The sequence below is a fragment of the Nymphaea colorata genome, chromosome 3, assembly GCF_008831285.2.
Source record: "Nymphaea colorata isolate Beijing-Zhang1983 chromosome 3, ASM883128v2, whole genome shotgun sequence".
Lineage (NCBI taxonomy): Eukaryota > Viridiplantae > Streptophyta > Magnoliopsida > Nymphaeales > Nymphaeaceae > Nymphaea > Nymphaea colorata.
This window is the reverse complement of record NC_045140.1, coordinates 5,015,921-5,037,804: the sequence shown is the minus strand read 5'-3', so window position 1 is coordinate 5,037,804 and position 21,884 is coordinate 5,015,921. Positions and strand designations below refer to the sequence as shown.

Genomic DNA, 21,884 nt, shown 5'->3' with positions numbered 1-21,884 from the left:
AGTAAAGTGAATCCTACACTATCTTAATGGAACCAGTCATTATTCTCTTAAACTGGTTCTGTCTCTGTCACTATAGCTTAGCATCTTCGCTGCCACTGATTGGGCTGGAAGTTCTGAGGATCAAAAATCAACTGGGGGATTTGTCACATTTTTAGGTAATAGTGTTGTGTCTTAAACTTCTAGAAAACAACGCACTGTTGCTGCTGAATACAAATCCCTCACATGTGCTGCTGCAGAACTGCTATGGCTAAAATCTCTCCTTCAGGAACTAGAAGAAAAGGTGGTTCAGCCACCTATACAATGGTGTGATTAATCTTGGAGCATTGAAGTCGATTGTCATTTTGCATGGGATCATGTTAGCAAGCGTCACATTCAAATAAAATTCATTTGGATGAATGAACAACTCGCCGATGGATTAACAAAGGCACTCAGCTCTAGTTCGTTCAGAAATTTTAGAACCAAGCTGAATATTGTGGACCCTCATTCAGCTTGAGGGAGCATGTTAAGGAAATCTCTAAAGTCAAGGAGAAGAGATAATGGCAAAAATATAGCAGATGATTGATTCAGTTGAGATCAGATCAGTTTTACAAGAAACAGAAAATCCTCTAAAATCTCGTAGTGATATCCTTCCTTAAATGTCTCTCCATTGTAAACTATATATAGAGTTGTAAACTATCTTGTAAATCATCTTCATCCTATTCCTCCTTGCGAGAGAATAAAAGTTTCTTTACTGAGTTATTCTTTTACACATGCTACCTTACACTACTTTCATGAAATAGCAGACAAGATCTTCACAAGTGCAGGCAAAACAGCCAAATGTGGACTCACCACCCAAAAGAAAAAAAAGGGTTTCCAAGGCGCAAGGGGTTGAGATAGACAATCACAAGGATATCAGTGTTTGTCACAATAGACCTTTCTATAGGTAAAAATGTACAAGATAAATATGATGTTGTGCATGATAAAGAGACTCTTGCCAAATCAAGCCCAAAAAATGTGATCCATTGTCGGCAAGAGTACCATCCGTTTGTAACTCTTACATATATAGCGGAACCTGCAACCTCTAACGATTAAGAGAGTGCTTGCAGAGACTGCGGATGTAGGCTAGTTGGCGAGTCTACGTACAAGCCCAGCTATTGTTGGAAAATATTATTACACAGAACAAATTTGAAGATTTGGTGTCAAATTGCACATGAAGAAGGCACCTGAGAATAGCATCCCGAAAAAGTGGGCCATCTGGGCGACAAGGAAGTACCTGGCTTAGATGCACCAGCTTCCATTGATCTCTTGAGAACTGATAGTACCTGAACAAATGGAAACATTTACAAAATTAAACCAATTGACAGACCATATACTCATCCAGGACATCACACATTTAGGACAAGTTAGTAAACGCACAGGCAACAGATGCCTCTCTTAATTAAAATGCAACTTTTACCAACAGAGACAAATGTCGGCGAATACCAATTTTCATCAACGTCCAAAAAAAGACGTCAGTGAAAAATAGGCTTTACCGGCATTACGTTAGTGCTAAAAACTAACTTTGATCGACGCCTAGAACTTTTACTGCTGCACACCTAATTTCAAATCTAAGTGGCATTAGTAGAAAAGAAAATTTTATTTATTGTCGCGTGTATTCTCGTAGTTGTTGATGTCTAATTGCAATATTTCATGAGGGAATTGGCCACAACAATAATTAGGCCTCAGTAATATGTTCTTAGCATTTATTATACGCTGAGAGATTTGATTATACCTATACTTGTGAAATAAAATATAGGGCATAAGATTAAATTTGTAAGCCAACCACATGTATTTTATTTTATCGCAGGTACAAGGTGTTGTATTACCTTAAATTATATATAATGTCTTTTCATGTTTGCAGGGTTATATAATCTCTTTTGTCGGTATAAAAAAATTACATTATAAATATTTTTGATAGAGGACTTAGCATACCATAGGCGAGCAGGTGAGTGTTGGATCTAGGCAGTGCTATACAAGCCGAGTCGAGCTCGAGCTCTGTCAGCTCCATTCGAATCAACTCGTATATTGCTCGGCTCAACCTTGACTCATGTTCGAGTCAAGCAGTACAAGGTTGGCTTGAGCTCGATTCAATGGACCAAGTTCTGGCTCCAGCACAACTAGTTTAAGTTTGTTTACCAACTCTCTATTTGACTTGGTCTCGTTTTTTTGCTTTAATGTTGAAAGTTAAAAAAAGTTACGTAGATGAAATGAGCTTAATTGAGTTTAATCGAGTCGTGTTCATGTAACTCGAACTCGACTAACTATACTCGCTTATCAGCTGGAGTTGGCTCCCCATAAGGGGGAAGGTTACTCCCTAAGGTTGTGTTTCTTTCATTGGGGTCCATGGATTTAAGCTCAGACCACCTCCCCATCTAACTTTAATCCAGGACTTTTATGGATTTAAGACCCACGTTGCAAAGATCCTCAATTTGTTTAACGGAGGATCTTAAAAAACACTTCTTTTATGCAGCTTTGGATCTAAGATCGAAGATTATCAAAAGCAACTTAAATTTGTTTTTTTTTTTGTAAAAAAAAAGATAATCAAGAATAAGTGATTATCAAAGGTAATCATAAGAGAAAGTATCAAAGAACAAGAGATTATCATCTTGGTTTTCCAATAGTGAGAGTGACAAATATCTAGCAGATTTTCATCACTTGGTTTCATGATAGGCATTTAGATTATGAATTTCTCCATTATTTCGTCTACGATAATTGGCTTTCCACATTGAACCCTCAAAAATCAAACAAGTCTTGGAAATTTGATCAGGGTATTCGATGCAAGGGCACAGGGGTTTTCCCTAAACCTCATATGATTATGCTAATGAACGGAGAAAATCAACAAACGCTGGGAAGAAAAAGCAAGAGAAATAAGAAAAAAAAAAAAACTACCTTAATTGATCATCAACAAATCCCTATCAACAGGCCAATCACATATGGAATCGGAACAATAACGATACAAAGAGATACAGATCAGACATGAAAGCCGGAATATCCAAATAACCAAAACGAATGAATGAACATAAAAACAGTAATGATATGTACCAAAAGGTCTCAAGAACCTATCCTTATTGTGCTGTAAGCACGCTTCTATCCAGTGGCCAGAGCTCGAATTGGAGGGGCACTAGTTTAGAAATACTTTATATATATAGTAAACAAAAATGCCATGTAAAAATAAAGAAATTTTAAGGGGTGGGTGTGGGGAATTGCCACATCAGACTACATATGGCTCCGCCACTGCTTTTAATTTCTATCACTACAAAAACCTAGGTATTACTGACGGCCAAGACATGTCAATGAAACATGGCAATGCATCGGTAAACGTTTTACCAACATTTTCTTTCATTGCAGGTGAAATAGTGTCGGTAAAAATCGTCACTAACACAATACTGAGCGCATCACTGTAAATCACCGAATCTCACGACATGTAGGTAAACATCGATTATCCCATTGCTCGAGAGAACCTATGCAATGTAACCCCAGCCTGCTGGAGGTCAGGATTTGCAACAGAATTCCACTTCGAGTCGCATCACCTCTAACTGAGTGTTGATGTGAGACTTGCGTGTCTGGGCTCAAACTGGACATGTGACTGGTCTGGGCTCACTTTGCATCAGTATCTGTTCATTATTTGATTTAATTTATGGTTTAAAGGATTGAACCTTGTTGAAAAGTAAGCAGAAGATGTTAACCCTAGTGCTACCTCCTAAGGGGGTCACATTTTAAGGGCTTTCCCAAACTCATTTTAGAAGAAATGAAAAAAATCAGTTGCATGATTCATACGTACATTGGTTCCTTCTCCCGTTTTTCTTATCAATATCACTTAGTCTTTCCTACATCCCTTTAGATCACCTTAGGGCTATTCATGAGCGAGTTCAAGCCAAGTTGAGCCAGCTCAAACTCGGTTCGATTCGAGCTTGAGCCAAGATTGGCTCGAGCAGAGCCAAGCATTTCATTAAAAAATTATTTTTTTAAAGAAGAGGCAGAATATAGATTTGAATGGAATCTCCCACATACCAATCACGCGTACCCATTTGAAGCAGTCTACTTTTTTTTGATAATTTTATGAGACATATTTTATATATTTTCTTTTTCGACCTTAACCAAGCCCACTTAATTTGAACTTGACTCGTTTTAAACGAGTCGAGTTTATCAAAGGAGTTCGAGTCGAGCTCCAGTTAGCTAGACTCATTGAACAGCCCTATATCTTCTCATCTCTTATCAACTCTGAGCCTTCTTGATTGATCATCTAGATTCTTGAAGGACTATCGGGCCCTTGATGTCCCCTACAAAAATGAAAACTAAAGACAAAAAAAAAAAACTGAATTGATAGACAAGGCGACAAAAAATATCTAAAAAGCAAAAGCAAAGGCAGAGGTGAATCATTTTTACAGGGTCCAAACAGTCGTGCAATCAGTAAATAAAAAACTTGAGAATTAATTTTTAACAGGGATCAACCCATATTTTTCAAAAAAATTACTGGGCCGAACAAAATGTTTCAAAATATTTAATCACTATAAATTTCAAAACTTTGATGGGAGACAGTGGCGCCTGCCAGCCCGCCTACCCTCTGCCTGTGGTTGGGGCATCAGGATATCATGGTCATGATGAGATTGCTGTGACACGAATCACCTATGTCGAGAATTTGGTCACGTTCCCTTCAGTGGTGGAAATATATTGGGGTTTATTGAAAATTTGAAAAATAACATTGTAATGACCTAAAAATTATTGTGGAGCATTCATAGCAGACCTATATACATGCTTGTGGAGGAGAGGGCTCTCATGGCTCATCTACACACTTTCAATTTTACAATAAATTTCTCAAATAGTTTGAATAGATTTTAACTATAGCATGCTTTCAACCTCAAGTTTTTTTACAAATTTCTGTAACTCCATTTCTTGAGTATATCTCTTTTTATATCTCTTTGTTTTGAGATTAATCAGACAAGGTGGGTGAAACACGCACACACATATGTAAAAAAAAAGGGAAAAAAGTTGTAAATTAAGGTGACTCTGATGTTTAGAGTCACCTAAGTAATCAAGGCTGTTCATCTAAAGCAGATAGATAGTTGAAAAAAAAAAAAAAAAAAAAAAGTTATAAACTAAACGAAAATGGCCATTACTTTTTCTTTTTATTTTTCTCTTATCACCATTCAATTTCTCTCTCTCTCTCTCTCTCTCTATATATATATATATATATATATATATATATATAATTCTAATAAGTTAAAAGCTGGTCCATTTTTTTGCATAATGTTGAGAACCGACAAGGTGTAAACTGTAAAGGCTCTTCAAAGCTCTACTTACGCGAAGGAGAGAGAGAGAAGAGAGAGAGAGGCGGCAGCAGAAACTCTTACGAAGATTTCTTTCTTACAGGAAAAGATGAGGAAGAAAACAACAAAGAGAGATGAGAAGTACTCTTACTCGGTTGCTGCCATTTACGCGTTACATAATTCTTCTTTTGGTACATTGATGGAAGGTGTCATCTGCAACTGCGTCCTCCACCAGGGCCCTTCCAGGCTTTCATGGACCTCTGCCATTTGAGTTGTACACTGGGTAAGCACAGCCCACCTCAGATAAGCAACAGTTTCTGCCCTTTCTTTATTAGCTGAGGCTCATCTTATACATTTGAGCTCTATAGGCAGTTCTATATGAAAAGAATTATGGAAAGAGTTGACAACTTGAGATGAGATGCAAAAAGTCAAAAGGTACAAGGTCAGAAACAAATTATAATTTCGAAGACATTTAGGGGGCGTTTGATGGCCTGGAATCTTGAATCTATAATTAAGATTCCAGAAACAAAATTCCACCTCAAAATGTAATTGGAATGAAACTTTCAGTTTTAGTTTCCCTTTGTGTTTGATAGTATAGAATTTTGATTTCTGAATTAAAAATGATGTATATGTTTGACAAATAAAAAATGAAAATTTTAAAATTGATAAATGGAAACCATCATGACATGTTCCCAAAGAGATGAAAAAATTCTAAAATTCTGGAATCATAATTCTACTCTCTAAGATAGAATCACAATTTTAGAATTTTGATTAAAAAATGAGCTTATGATTCAAGAATCAACTCTTTGTTTGATAATGCAATTCTCATTTCATAAAAAATCTAAAATTCCACAATTCTGACATCATCAAACAAAGCTCAAATAAAGAGGAATAATGAATTAAATATTTCTTTGTACAAACATTATGCATCTCATTGGTTTGATGAATTCCAGTCTATCCTTCAATGACTTTAAGTTCATCTTAAAAAGACTAGAAACTAGGACAATAAATTTATAAGTCTCTCAAAATTTCTCACAATATTTGATGCAAGATTAAAATTTAAAAGTGGGGCATTACAATTTACCCCTAAAGTAAACACATCAGTGTGTGTGACTCTAAGTCTAAATGGTAAATCTTGCTTTGATACCATTGAAACAATGCGACCAACTTCTACAATGAGCTTGGCCATTGGTTTGACAAATTTCAACCCGCTACTTTGTAGCTTCAGTTTTAACGAAAGAGGCTAAAAACTGGAACAACTAACCACTTAACAACCCTAAGTCCTTTAATTTTTCTCGCAATGTTTAAGTACACAATAACCATTAAAGTGAGGCATTACATGGGTGAAATGTATTATTAGTAAATGTTTTGTTGGTGAAAGGTTTCTTAAGATTTTGAACTTTTTAACCTGGAACCTGAGAAGGTCAAAAACATTGACACTGAGAGTGCCTTTACCAGATGTGGTTCATTTTAGTCCATTCATTCAATTCACTTCATCCATAAAATCCTTGAAGAGCAATATTTTTGTTGATTTTTAGAACTGACAAGGTCTAAAGGTTCCCATATCTCCTCAAGCGAGAAAGGCAGCGAGAAAGAAGCGAACGGCGGCAACTCTTGCGGAGATTTTTTCCTTAGGGGGAAAGAATAAGAAGCACAATTAGTCCAGATAGATGAGAACTCTTCCTCAGTTCTTGCCATTTGCCCTTTACATAGTTCTTCTTTTAGTGCTTTCATGGAAGGACATAGCTGCTGCACATGCGTCCTCGAGCAGACTCATCAGGTTCCTTCCAGGTTTTGATGGACCTCTGCCATTTGAGTTGTACACTGGGTAAGCGCCACCCACTTCACACAAGCAACTGGTTCTGGCATTCTCTACCAGCGGCTCATCCTATAAGCTTCAACTCTGTAATCAGCTCTATGTATTCTTAGCCTTTTTCCGGCAATGGTTGCCGGAAATTAGAGGCCGGCTAAACACTACCACAAAATGTTCTTACTTCAAAGCGGGAATCTAGCTTTAATATTGGTGAAAAGAACTGAGAAGGATATTTATTTATATGGTTGTTGCTTAACTCCAACTGAGGCCGTTCTAGTTTGATATAGCAGACAATCTTCCGTTGTCCGCTATTTTGACTTTCCGACCGGCAACTTTCAGAACAGGACTGGTTTGTGGAACGTCTATGGTTCCATTTAGTCCAGCGTATGGTTATACTGGAAAAGGATGATGGATTTCATACTTCATAGGATAACTGAGCATGACTTCATTCCTTATCCCCTTGAAACTTTACAGAAATGGTTGTGTTTCTATATCTTCTTCCACATCTCTGTCATACAGTTTCCAGGTCAACAGGTCCTTGCTGGATTTTGTTGATTTGTGCCGCCTGCTACACGTTGGTGGGCCTTAATTTGAACATTAGCAAAACCTTGTTGTACGTCATCCTCTCCGGCGAGCTTGCACTGTTTGTTATTTTAATTATATTCCGGAATCACCTGAATCAGATGAGTGGGACATCACGGAGATCTCACTAGAAGAAATGGAAACCAAAAAAGAAAGCAGATCCGAAAAAATAAAACAAAATTAACAGCAAGCTCCAGGAACCATGTTTCTTCTGGTCTGGATTAAAATAGAAAATGATGCATGATGATTAAGAAGATCTGATTTCTGCTTCTTCCTTTTTTTGGTCTATTCTGTATTGCAGATATATAAGTGTTGGGATGAGAGAGGAGACCCACCTCTTCTATTACTTCATCAAGTCAGAGAACAGCCCGGCACAGGACCCCCTTCTGCTATGGTTAACTGGAGGCCCCGGCTGTTCTGCATTTAGTGGACTTGTGTTAGAAATTGGTAACTCTGCATCCCCTTCTCCTTTCCTTGGCAGATTTTTTCTTCAGGTGCTTAGATGGTCTAATTTTTGTATGATGATGAAAGCGTGATAGAAAATTGATTTAGCATCAAAATAATTTCTTTTCGGAACTATTTCTGATGATAAAACCGGGTTCCTCACATGGTTTTAGTAATACAGAAAACACGTATTGTTGAAAATTTAAAACGTTAAACATTATTTAGGCCAACAGAACACTAAAAACAATTTTTAAAAATGACCCCATGTTTTTTCAGTTCCTTTTTTTCCATAACAAACAACTTTTTCGTTTTATACTGGTACAAAAACATTTATAACTCAAAAACAATATTTGTGGCTATGGTTTTGGTACAGTTGAAAGGAGTTAAAAGTGCTGAGTACTCCCCTTCCTTAAGAGGCCCTCTCTTCTTGTTTCTTCTGTGTCTGGTCTTCTTTTTGAAAGCCTATCCTTCTTTCTACGACAAAGCTGCCCATCTCACATCGAGAGCAGCTCCTTGGGTCATCAGATGCCTCAGACTTTGAGGAATCTGTCAACCGAGGGGCTACCCTTGACAATATTGACCTCTCCCTCTCTAAAACCCCTCCCCAGAGGAGAGCAGAAGCTTCCCATTCCTCTCGTCATCGCAGCTTGTGATGAAGGTTCTGATGATGAGGATGTGGATCTGGAATGACGACTCTTTTGAGGTTCTCATCTATGTTAGAAAATTGCTTTTCACATGCTTTGTGAGTGATTTTACAAAGAACTCGAAAAGCTTATGAGACCTTGCTTAATAAGGAGTACTACACCAGCCTCCCTACAATGACAAGACTAGAAAATTAATGCAAAAAAACGATTTTTTGATGACTAGATTATCCTTAAAAAGCTCAAAAATACCAAAGGAAAAAGTATCCCATTGCATCAAAGTTGGTCCCATTGTTGGCCAACTCGGCAAGTGGCTCGTGAATCGCTTGAGTTTGTTTGGGATCGTCCTTTTACTAGGCCACGAGTTAGGACCCAAGCGAGTCAGCGCTAAAACTGCGCTGGTAATGAATCCTTACCAGTGCTTCCAGTATCTTTGAAATTCTGCTGATAAATCTTTGCTACAGTGCCACTCATAAAAAAATTCCTGACTCCTATCCTAAGGAATAATGGAAGCCTCATATTCCATACATCAAACGCCTTCTTAATTTAGGCGTTTTAGGTGTGATGGCCCCTTCCAACCACGGTACTTTTGTAAATATCAGTTCCCATCTTGCAATATAAACTTTAAAAATGATACACACTAGTGAGTGCTTGTGATAGTTGTTGGACAGATCAAATTTTAAAAATTGTTGCTAAAAAAAGACTATAAATCATCATTAAAGTAAATTTAAACCAGTACTATAAACAGTGGCTAATATGCCAATCTAGTGACTTTTCTTTTACTGATTTTTTTTTTTTACATTTTAACAATCCGGGAACCGTAACATTGAACCGCCCCATGCGATCAAATGAATCCTTCATCAATTGTTAGAAAATTAATGATGAAATACAATTATTTAATAAAATAAAAAGTTCATTGGGTAAAGGGATGCTGTCCGAAGAAAGGCCTTCCTTCTTCCTTGAGGATCGAAGAAAATCGTGGCAGAAAAACAAAAGTAAAAAGATAATGAAAAGAAAATCGTGCAATCCGGTGTTGATGTGGACATGACACAGCAGTTCTATTAAGAGCTGTTGTTTTCTACTGATTTGATTTTTGTCGCCCTCTTTTTGGCAGGACCGATGAAGTTCGAGGAGAGAGAGTACAATGGAAGTCTGCCTCGGCTGGTCCTCAATCCTTACTCGTGGACCAAGGTCAGCAACCGCTTATTCTCCTCCGTTCAAATCTTATCTTCAACAACGTCGTGCACATTTGCGGTGATTTAAGATTACCGTGGATCTACACCACAGTATGGATTTAAGATTCACGTTACAGGTGGATGTTGAACAACTGTTGTGGATTTCACTTCTCTTGGGATTTGACATCCATGTTGAATCCAATGCAACGTAAATATATAGTAAATGAAACCTACTCGTGTTAGCTGATGTAGGCTGATAACAAGATATATATATAAATCAAGAGCATCCAATTTAAAGAGCATCCAATTTACCAAGATAAATGGCTAATAGAAAAAAAAAAGAGAAACATGATATATATATATATATGACTTTGGCTTTTTAGAGTCAGCAGCTATCTAATCAAATCATGACTGTTCGATCTATCATAATAAAAGGTTAAGAGAAAAAAATGAACGAGACATTTTAATCATGTACTAATAGTTCACACTTTTTTTTTTGTTTTTCTTTCAGTCATCTATATGTTTTAGATGGATGGCCTGGCTATTTGAAGATGTGACACAGGATAACGAGAATCATTATATATATATATATATATATATATATATATATATATATATTGTCAACATTTTTTCCTTTTCCATTCATGGATTTTTCATATTGCGTGTGTAATTTATTTAGTTGATAAAGTTAGAATTGAAATTTTTACTTGATATATTCACATATTAAGCAGTACCCTTAATAGTATACAAAGAAATAAACTTAAGTTACATCAAATTTATCCTAGTAAATGATTTTCACTTCTCCTGAAAAAAGAATCAGTTTTCAACACAAAAATTGAAACATCTTATCTCTTCAACATTACTTTTTGCACTAGTAATCGTATAAACATGCTTTTATGTCAAAATATCATTTCTAATTGACATATGTGTTATTCTTTAGGGGTGGGGGCTGGTAGTGGCCAGTCTCTATTTTGAGTGTCAAATATATTGCTCTAAATTGTGTTAAAGCAATTGTAGGTTTCAAATGTCATATTTTTGGATGCACCTACTGGAACTGGCTTCTCTTATTCCAACACCAAAGAAGATTATTTGACAGGAGACTTCAAAGCTAGCAATGACAATTACATGTTCTTGGTGAAGGTAAAAAATTCAGAGAGAGAGAAGGATTTGTTAATTCAATTTATGATTTCGACAATCTCTTGACACACCTTGGTTTTACCTCTGCTTCATTGCTCCAAGCACAAAGATTAATTTAATTATACATGATTAGGTACATGTAGTTTCATTCTTCTCCTTTTTGGTATCAGTGGCTGCACCAATTCCCGGAGTTTCGTTCAAATCCATTTTACGTTGCGGGAGATTCATACTCCGGCCGACCAATTCCTTTTCTGGTCCAGCAAATTGCCAATGGTAAGTAACACTCTACACTTGAAGTAAGACACTTGCTTGGGGTTGAGACCTTCTACCTTTATTAAGACCAATAGGCTTTTTAAAGAAAAAGGGAAGACCACCAACAGCCTTAGCAAAAAGAGATCAAGGATTGACCCAACCTTAGAACACAAAAACCACAAAATATTACACTGTTTAACTTTACAATAATGTCATGGTCAGTATTGACTGAGGATGACCATCATTGTTCACTTGGTTATCAATGCACTTGCTACTTCCATGGGTACACTGACAACAAATGGGCCATATACTATAGCCAGATCTATCAAGTTCCTTTTCATTTCCATTTTCATGTTTAGTTTATTTGTGGCCCTGATCATGACCACCTCATTTTTATCAACATCACTGCTACCACCAGCCCAACCATCTTATGGTAATAGCTAAGGGGCACCAATATATAAATAAGTGAATGACTTTTAGGTGAGCGGGAGGGAATTCTATTGCCCGAGTCAGAGGCCGAAGCCTCCTCTCATTCCCCCTACCCCTCGGGTCTAAAATTATGTCAAGACCAGGTTGAACTTATAATTATTCCCTTCAACTTAAAAATTACACCTATAATCCTTTGCAATTTGGAAGAATAGCACCCACAAGAATCAAACTAACAACCTGGTCTCTCACCAATAACTTCATCTTTTGGTATTGCCCCAAGCAAATGGCTTAGCAGAGTACACCTACTTGCCATGAAAGATGAAGCTACTGATCTAAATGCTGAATTAGTGGCGAAGCTAAAAATCTGAACTAGGCAGTCATATGCATATGTTTAAACTAAGGAAAGATTACAGCTTAAAATCATGTCTGTAGCCATAATTGCTGAACTCTATCAGTTAGCTCCAAAGGAAACATAATGGCATTGAGAATAACACTATTGAAGTCTTATATCAAAGATGGATGCAACAAGAAATTGAATTTTATAGACCTAATGGAAAGTCTCTTTCAAGCAATCCATAACACATAAAATCCCTATTGATTACAGTATAAGCAAAATAAATTATAAAAGCACCATAATATTGGACATCTCCTGAAAATTATAGTTTTCCCCAGGATAACAACATAGCATTAACCTACAACAACTAACCTAGAAAGAAAGAACCAGCAATGCAGAAGATGCATCAACTATTACAGATAATAAAATGAATGTTGAGCTTAAATAATAGGCTTCCTTGGATTGCCTGTATGCCCAAGCTTAGAATCTACTGGCATATGGGTAAATGCTTTCTATTTTTATTATATCTATTTTGATAAAGAAGTGATAGAGAGGCGGGCCCTCTCTTCCATTATGAGATAGTAGATTTAGCTCATGGCTGTAACCTAACGTCTATCACTTGGCAATGAAACTGGGAGTCTGCAACCACCCTTGTGGATTTTCATCAAAAAGAGTTACATAGTTTTCTATGCATTAGTTTACCAATGTTCCCATATTCAGTCAGGTCTTATATCACACCCAATATATGTGTATATGTGCATAAAAGAGACTTGCTACTTATACTCCTAAGTGTCTATTTGGCAAACAGAATAATATGTAACTTTTTTATAAATATGGCTAAAAAATTAGGACAGATTCATATAACACATTGAAATGTGTTCAAGATTCTTCAAATAGTTTTCATTTGCCAAATGGACCCTAAAGGTTATAGATTGGATTTAGGGCTGGCAATCAAGTTTTCCAATTGAATGTAGTCAAAAGAGTTATTGTGTGTTTTCCCGTTTCAATTAAAAAAAGTCCCTGCAGGAAAATTATGCATTTTCATTCATTATTGATCAAATGAAACCAATGTGTATGCATGTTGCAGGAAACAGAGAAGGGTATCAACCATTCGTGAATCTCGAGGTTCGTATCATTCATATAAATTCATTTGTCATTTGGACTTCTTGAATCTCAATGTTTTCTCACAGAGCATCTTGAAGCTATTTCGTTACAACTCTCAAGTAGGTTCAAGACTGGTTTTTTCTTTGAATCTCCTAAACAAAGGCAGTATATCCATATCATGAACTGACGTAGAAACAAGTTACTTTGACAGTCTCGTGCACATTCCAAATCATTGTTCTGAAGCTATGTCTTCATGAACAATTGGCTATAGTTTGATACATGAATAATTAAATTTCAATGGGCAAACTACATAAGGGGTACCCTAATTCCCAATTTGCTTTAATTATACTTAAGTTGTTATGGTTGTAGTAATGCAAATCTCCTAACTTTATTATTTATAACGGGAAGAAGTTTTCAGTTAATTGGCCATCCTGGCCCTTCTCAAAAAAATGTGACCACCCAACTATGTAGTCTAACTGTACAAGCTTGAGTTTATAATATGAAAAATCTATACCATAATCAAATTTTTTTTTTCAGTAGCCATGATTTTTCAAGCTTCAGCAATCCAACCACAATGGTGTCAGCCTGTTTGTGTGTGTGTGTGTGTATATGTGTATGGAAACATGTAAACACCAGACCTGATGGAATCATCTAGGCTATTGATTCTAAGGGACTCAGACATGGAAATTAAGTTTTAAATTTAGAAGTAATGTTGTTTTTTAGTATCCTTTTAAAGAGAAAAGAGAAAAAAAATGAGTTTCCTTAAACGAACCACGTGTATCATTTGAGAGGCATTTCATACTCTTGAAAAGAACAATTTAATTAGTTTATTTACAACTGGATATCTACTGTCTTGTCTCCTTATAATAAAAAACGTAGACGATTACCATGAAACTCTGATATATGAGGGTTTGGTAGCTACCTTTTCTTACATGTTCAAGTAATAATGAGTTAATATTGACGAATGTGTTGAACGGCTTCAATCTTGACAAAATGTATTGTAGGGTTATATTCTCGGCAATCCGTACACTGACCACAAATTTGATGGTTTGTTTGTGCCATTTGCATATGGCATGGGACTCATTTCAGAAGAACTGTACAAGGTGGGTGAAGCTTCCATATCTAATCTGACTCCAAACTTTTTTAGTGAATCAATTCATTCAACTTTGGAAGTAGAACTTCCATGTCTAAGTGTTGAACGGACTGGTGATTTATAATGTTAACCAAGGTTTTGATCTAATAAAGAGCTTGGTCTGCTTAAATCACCAAAGAATAATCACTTTTTCTACTGCAAATCTGATAGGAAGCTGAGCAAAGTTGTGGAGGAAGGTATGACATTGCAAGAAACGCCGAGTGCGCTAAGAACATCTATGCAGTCAATCAGGTCAGTTAATGAGCAATATTATTTCATGTGGGTTCCTAGCCTTCGTCAGTAAGATTATTACAATCACAATTAACAATGAAAGGAAGTTGCAGTGTGTGAATGGGATAAACACAAACAACATCCTAGAGCCCAATTGCCTTCTTTCATTCATCCCCAACATGAGAAGAAGCTATGGCGCGCAAATAGATTCTCATCTAATTTTGAGGCTGCCACAGTCCTTTGTTCCTTCGGTGCACTGCCGGGTATCTCTTTCTCTCTTTCTCTAGGGTGTCAATTACTTGGATAATCTTGCGCATGATTCTTGTGTTATATCTCCGTGGTCACGTTTGATAAGAAAATCAATCCAAGTATGAACAGCAAGTCAAGTAGGAATTAATGTTTGGCGTAGGGTGTTCTTGGTGAATCTGATCATATTAAAAATTGTTGAATTCACTAGTTTTGTACATTTAATAACTATAGGACTATTAATAATGGGATGTGCAAATCGCATTCAGGATGAAAGGGTCCGAGGCAGAAGGCGTGGAGCCAAGATACACCGCATGGGCCCTGGCCCCATCTCAAAATTTTTTTAAAAAAATTTCTCCTGTTCTCTATCAAAATTTTGAAAAATGATATTTCAATCCTAGTCAAAATTTAGAAACTTTCATTTACACCCCCCCCCCCCCCCTCCCCTCTCCCTTATGAAAAATTTCTGGCTCCGTCCCTGCGAGGCGGGGTATGAGTTTCGTGTGGGCACTTGCCACATATACCCCAATAAACTTTTTACTTTTTTATTGATATTTCTGAGCAATTTTTCTCATTTATACATTGAGGCTATTATAAAATTTAAATTTTATACCTAATGCCCCTTTAGCGAGAATTTTTTGGCTTCGCCTCTTTGTCCATTGCCTTGTACAATAGGGATAAGCTTGAATTATAAAGAATGAGACTTTATAGGCGCGATCAGCTATTGGACTGGGTTCAACATTAGACATGCAATAAATCATAAAATATTGGCTATCTTCCAGATTTACTGGACGCATGCATTCGTTTCAAATTCAAAATGGTAGAACATTGTGACTTGCTTCTTTTTTTTTTTTTACAATAAGGAAACTACTCTTTAAGGCATGTTTGATTGGCTATCCATACCAAAGACTAGTTAGGGGATCAACTAGGTCCATAACCTTGGGAAGGTGTTTGATATGAAAAACATTGTGTTGTTGGAATCTACATTCTTAAACCACTTGTTATACCAACATTATAATATTGTTTTAGAAAACATGGTATCTGGACATAATCACCCCATATTTTCTGGGATAAGAACGTAACGTTCATAAAAATGTGTACTTTATAGGTCGTTTGAAAGCAAGAACGCTAAGGTAGATTCATAAGACACTCCCATAATGTCCTCATGCCAAATGACCTCTTAAAGGTGTCTTTTAATGCTGGTAAAATACTTGCCCATAACTTAGCAGATAAAGTACATTCCATAGACAGTTTTAGGTTAGGGATTAACGACTTACCCATTCAGTGACTTTGGCACTGAACACTCCCAAAATTGGTACTACCGCGTCGGTGAATTAGATATGTTGGCATTGCAGGCTTCCTTCTCCTTTCAGGAGGGCCTATACATAAGAGAATTCAGTGTCTCTTGGTAATTGAACAAACCGGCCTCCATTGTTTGCTTCAATTAGAATTAAGCTCAGTCAAATAGAATGTGTATTATCCATATAAGAGATATTCCAATTGAGAAGACCTATGGACCTGAGACGACCTGAGACGGAGAGAAGATCTATCTATTAATTATAGGGGCAGAGCCTCGGGGCATCTCCCTTCTAAAATTTTGCAACTTTCTAATTTACCCTACAATATATTTTGAAAATAAATTCTGGCCCCGTAAGAATTTTCAAAACATATACTGGTCCCTGTCCTACACATTTGGCCATCCTAAAACAAAAGTCCCATCTCTGCCCGTGTTTAAATATAATTTTGTTCTTTGTTACCTACCTCCTAAAGCTACTTAAAATTGTGTGTATTTGTGTGTGCATGTGTATGAACATTGAAATGCTGACTTACATAAAGTGTTCTCATACAGGAACAATATTACTCTCTTTTGGAATATTGGGCAAACGATGAGAGCGTGAGGGATGCCTTGCACATCCCAAAGGTAATGTACAAAAAGCAAAAAACCCACATACATGCACACACAAACACAGATAACAGGGGTGAAGAGAAGGAGGGGCCAGCAGGAGCCATGCCCCCAACCTCTCCCCACTCAAGTTTTAGAAATCTAAAATTTAGCTATTAACCTTTTTAAAATTTTTGTCGGGCCCTTGTAAAATTTTTGAAAATTTGGGGTTTCTACCATTTTTTTTCAAAATTTTTATTTATTGGTTGTACGATTGTTCGACTAGGGGAGGAGCCTCTTCTCAAAATTTGAAAAAAGAAAAAAATTACATGTAATTTTGCAAAAAAAATCATTTAGCCCATAAATATTTTAAGAAATTATAAATTTTGAAAGTATAGATTCACGCTCCTAATAAAATTTTTTTGACTCTGCCGTTACCATTGTAAAGATGAAATTCTAGAGAGAGACAGACAGAGAAAGAGAGAGAGGCATGCATTAGCTTTCAAAGTCACTAAGCTAAGGGTTAGCAGGACACAATAGAAGAATGGGTGAGGTGCAACTGGAGTATCATCCAACGCAGCTATCACAAAGATGTGAAGAGTGCACTCAAGTATCACAAGGATCTTACAAGTAGAGGCTACCGTCTACTGGTTTATAGGTAAATCACGTTTCCGCATTGCAATTACAATTATTTTATTGCTCAATTCTCCAAGTACTTTGATAATGGGTAAGAGTTATTGTTCAATATCCGTTTGTGAAATCTTCTAATTAAAATCTAATATATACCTTGTATTTAGGCAGGGGCATCAAGTCGGCCCGACATCCAAAACCTGAGCTCGGGTCCAGCTTGAAACCTTAGCTTGGGCTTATTTTGATTGATTTTTATATATAATTAAATAATTTATACAATTAATTATATTTATTATAATTAATTATAATAATTATATAATTAATAATTTATACAATTAGTTATATTTATTATAATTAATTATACCAGTGTGATGTATAAAATATTAATTATATATAAAAGTCAATCAAAATAATATTAAAAAATATTTTTATTGGGCCGAATTGGTGTCGAGTCGGTCCCGGTACCAAGTGCCTGGCTGGACGCTCAGGCTTACTTGGATTTCATGATAACTTTTTAAATTGGACGTGAGTTTAAAATAATTTAACTTTTCACATCGCACTGGTGAACCATCAATTATGTTGATGGAATGAGGCGTTTAACAGCCAAGATTAAAATGGAACCATTTAAACAGTTGGATGTGTATTGAAAGGACCGTCCCAATTAAAGGCACAGTTATGGACTATAGTTTTTTATTTTTCAGTTTGCATTTTGCTTAAAAAAAAAAAAAAGTGGGGAGGAAGGAAATAACCCAAAAAGGTCGAAGTCCTTCTCTCGTTTCACTGCTTTTAAGGTGTGCAGTGACATACCATTAGGTAGGGTATCACACATTCATCCTTTATACACATTCATCCTTTATGGTTTAGAAAAATAACAGTCTCAATAATTGAAAAAAAAAGGATTTTCATCAGTCAGTGCACTAGCAAAAAGAGGTTGATGCACACTTCTCGTTCGGCTTCTTCATGTCTTCTGTCTCTTGAGTTCAAGGTTATTTCAGAATCTAAGTGTAGAAAAGTATACCTGTCAAAAATAGAGTCACACATCTACCCTTTATAGTTTAAAAGAATAGTACCCACAAAAACCAAACCGACGATAGACTTTGATCGGCACACTAATAAAGAGGAGTCGATGCACAAACCTTTCTTCTATCTCCATGTTTCGACCATGACTATTCTCATCGAGCATTAGACAACACAAGTTTTCCTTTTTCTTTTTGTCTTTCAAATCTCTCCTTCTCATGGCCAACACAGGCCCTCATTCGCAACAAAAGTTATTAATTAATGTTAAATGATTAAAATATCTTAACTTATTTTTCTCTTTAATTTTCTATCAGTTTAGAAATATCAATGGCGAAGATGATTTTTTATAAGTCATGCACTCAAGAGTTTTATATATATATATATATATACGCCCTCCATGCACAGCACCCTACTAGATGGTGTGGGCAATTGCCCACACCAGCCAACAAAATTTACTATGTAGAAACTTTGTTAATTTTCAGTTTAATTTTTTATATATGAGTAACTCTTAAAATTTCAGACTTAAACTTAGATTACCTTTTAATAAAAAATTTTTAGCTCCGTCACCGATCATCGTCTTAGGAGGGTGATCGATGGCGGATATTGCAGGCGTGGGGCAGCGTATGTGTGTGTAACCGGTTGATACCATGTTACAGCGGCGATCATGATGCAGCGGTTCCGTTCGTCGGGACCCGGCGATGGGTTGCTTCTTTGAATTACACAGTCAATGATGCATGGAGGTCTTGGTGGGTCGATGGCCAAATAGCAGGGTAAGTATATGTAACCAAGCACTTAATTCATTTTTCTTTTTTCCACACCAAGGTTGATGAGAATAAATTAACCATTAATCAAGTAAATGGAAACGTGTCTTAGTTCTTGCTTTTCTGTTTATGCAGATTCACGATAAGCTATGATCATGACGTCACATTCGCAACTTTGAAGGTAATCCATAAACTAATATAAATCCCGGGTGATTCTCTTATTATGTGAGCAACAATGAGGTCACGTTTGAATGCTTGGCATTAAAATGTTTGGTATTCATATGCTAAGGATTTAATACCAAACTGTTGTTCGGTGGAGCAAAAAGTTTGAGGTTCCAAATACCACATTGTATGTGATTATCTGGAACTATTGTTCTAAATATTTTAATTCCATGTTTGAATCTGCGTGGAATTAAAATTCTATTGCTAACTATAACTAAAACCATCAAAGGGGAAGAAAACACCGTAAGATCTTTAAAGAAATTGCTATAGGCAGAAAAAAAGCAGTGGCGGTCCGCCACTTGGTGACTGCTATGGACAGTTGCGCATGTCAGTCCCTCTTATTTAGTTTTAAACAAGCATCTTTAAACATTTATCCTTATATATATATTAAAGTGCCCCACCAAATATAACTATTAAACAAATGCTCTTCCAACCCTTTTTTTTTTTTTTTTGCTCTGCGACTGCTTGTTTAGGTGAAACTTTAATGTTGGAACTAAAATGCCATATTTTCCAAAAAGAACCTAGCATTATAATTCCATCCTTGTTTCGTTGTTGTTTTTCTGAGATTTTGAATTTTAGTTTCATCGCTACAGTAGAATACCAGGCATGCAAATGTGGCATGAAGAAATTCAAATAAGTTTAATTGACATGGTATTGTTTCTTATATCTCCATTTACATTTGACATGATATATACTTTCATGTCCATGTCTCTCTTCTCAAGTTGCGATCTTAGGTTCTTGTTCACTAAGGACAAATTCATTCATGAGGTTATGAAATGTGAATATTGGAAAAAATAAAAAGCATTAATGAATTGGACTATATAAAAAAACATATATTATGAGCTGTTTTTTGTTAATCAAGGGCAGCTTCATGTTCAAAAATGTATATGGTCAAGGTTTTATGACCATTAAAATATCGATGGGCCCCATTCCTTGGGCTTATATATAGTGAGGGTAATTTAATAATCAGATTTTTTTGTTAAAAAATTGGAAATCCAAAGATTAGAACATTTGTACGAAGAGAAAATCATGAAATATTCACGAGTCCGCTATTAACTTTCTCACGAAAACATTGCAAAACCCAAAATATTAATTAAATTTAAAAAAACCACTTAGTTACTTTTAATTTTGAATATTTTAAAATATTGTATACGTGTGCTGGAAGCTTGAAAGAACATAAGAATATGTAAATGACATTGATGAGTACAATCCCCCACCACAGTCAGTGCCAGAAAAATATTTTAGAGGGGCCACCTTTCACAAATTGTCATATTTGAAGGGACATCATTGTGCGTGCCAATAATCAAATGGCGCCTAAATAAATTGCTATTACCTACTAATATATAAATAAGTAATTTATGTAATCCGTGAGGAAATTGCCCACACAAGCTTACACTTGTCTTTTCATAGTAGTACACAGTGCAAAATATATTTTGATGTTTACAAAAATTCCAAGCTCGTTCTTTGGGAAATCATCACCAGTTGTGGACGCATAAAATTTTCTGGAGGGCCGCTCATTCATAGATATTCAGAGACTTCTCTCTCTCTCTCTATCTATATATATATATATATATATATATAACAGTAACAGAGGAAATATTTGAACATGGTAATGTGAAAATAAAGATTACTCACACTAGCCCGTAAATGACTCCCACACTGAGGTGATAATATGAAATAAAAATTGCCTACACCAACCCATGCATGGCTCCCACACTAAGCATCACACCTCACTCTCTCTCTCTCTTTCAGATTAGATGGAAGTCATTTTTCTACTTTTGAACGTTACTGTGTATGCAGGGAGGAGGTCACACAGCTCCAGAGTACAAACCAAGGGAGTGTCTCGCCATGGTGGAAAGATGGCTTTCCCACAGCCGACTTTGACAGCCATTAACTCTCAGCTGCCTCTGCTCTTCAAGTTGCTGTTGGCTGCTCAAAGCAATTATGATATTTGGAATCTTAATGTAAAATAAAGAACTTGGTGATGCAAAAAAGATCACTTCACCTCTAGTTCATATAGATTTTCAAACTCCACAAATAATTGGTACATTGTTTGTAAACAAAAGTTCATATAGTGGTAATAAAGGTTATTCTAACTTGTGAAAACATTCAAAGTGGATGACAAGGTGAACATTTGCAGCACACACATGACCGTTCTAATGTCACACACCTGAATGATGTTTTGGAAAATCTAATTAGACTTTCTGTTGCACTAAAAATTGTGATTCTGCAAATTATGTAGAAGATAATAAGAATTATCACAGCAGTGCCAGCAAAGACCATTAATCCATCTCCACATTTTAGTTTTTATTTTCAAATACGTATTTTTGTGGGCTATCACATATGCCTTATTTACTCCTTTTTCCCATTGATTGTGCACTGATGCAGAAGAACGGTAAAATCAAGTGTTAAAATCCAGTTGAAGTCTAATCACTGCACATCCGCAGCATCCGGCACTTATGCTCATCTATGGGTGTGCTACTGGTTTCATCTATCTGCGTCACCAATAGCGGAGCTACAGCCCACATCAGCCCCATAATTTTGTTTATTTAGTTTTATATAGATGC

General features: G+C 36.2%; 1 protein-coding gene across 2 annotated transcripts; it reads left to right on the top strand.

Moving 5' to 3' along the window:
* Window positions 1–5,520: 5,520 nt before the first annotated feature.
* On the top strand, window positions 5,521–21,442 carry LOC116250765 (serine carboxypeptidase-like 2). 2 transcript variants are annotated; one of them, XM_031624688.2, is made up of 14 exons: window positions 5,521–5,568; window positions 7,982–8,127; window positions 9,880–9,956; window positions 10,958–11,080; window positions 11,248–11,350; window positions 13,180–13,217; window positions 14,201–14,299; window positions 14,500–14,580; window positions 14,673–14,822; window positions 16,655–16,726; window positions 17,218–17,345; window positions 18,991–19,104; window positions 19,231–19,276; window positions 21,118–21,442. In XM_031624688.2, the coding sequence occupies exons 2-14, from the start codon at window positions 7,998–8,000 to the stop codon at window positions 21,199–21,201; spliced, it is 1,245 nt and encodes a 414-aa protein (XP_031480548.1). In that variant the 5' UTR covers window positions 5,521–5,568; window positions 7,982–7,997; the 3' UTR covers window positions 21,202–21,442. The 2 variants fall into 2 exon arrangements, with proteins under 2 accessions (XP_031480548.1, XP_031480547.1); XM_031624687.2 differs by lacking the exon at window positions 5,521–5,568 and adding an exon at window positions 6,815–7,113.
* Window positions 21,443–21,884: the final 442 nt, after the last annotated feature.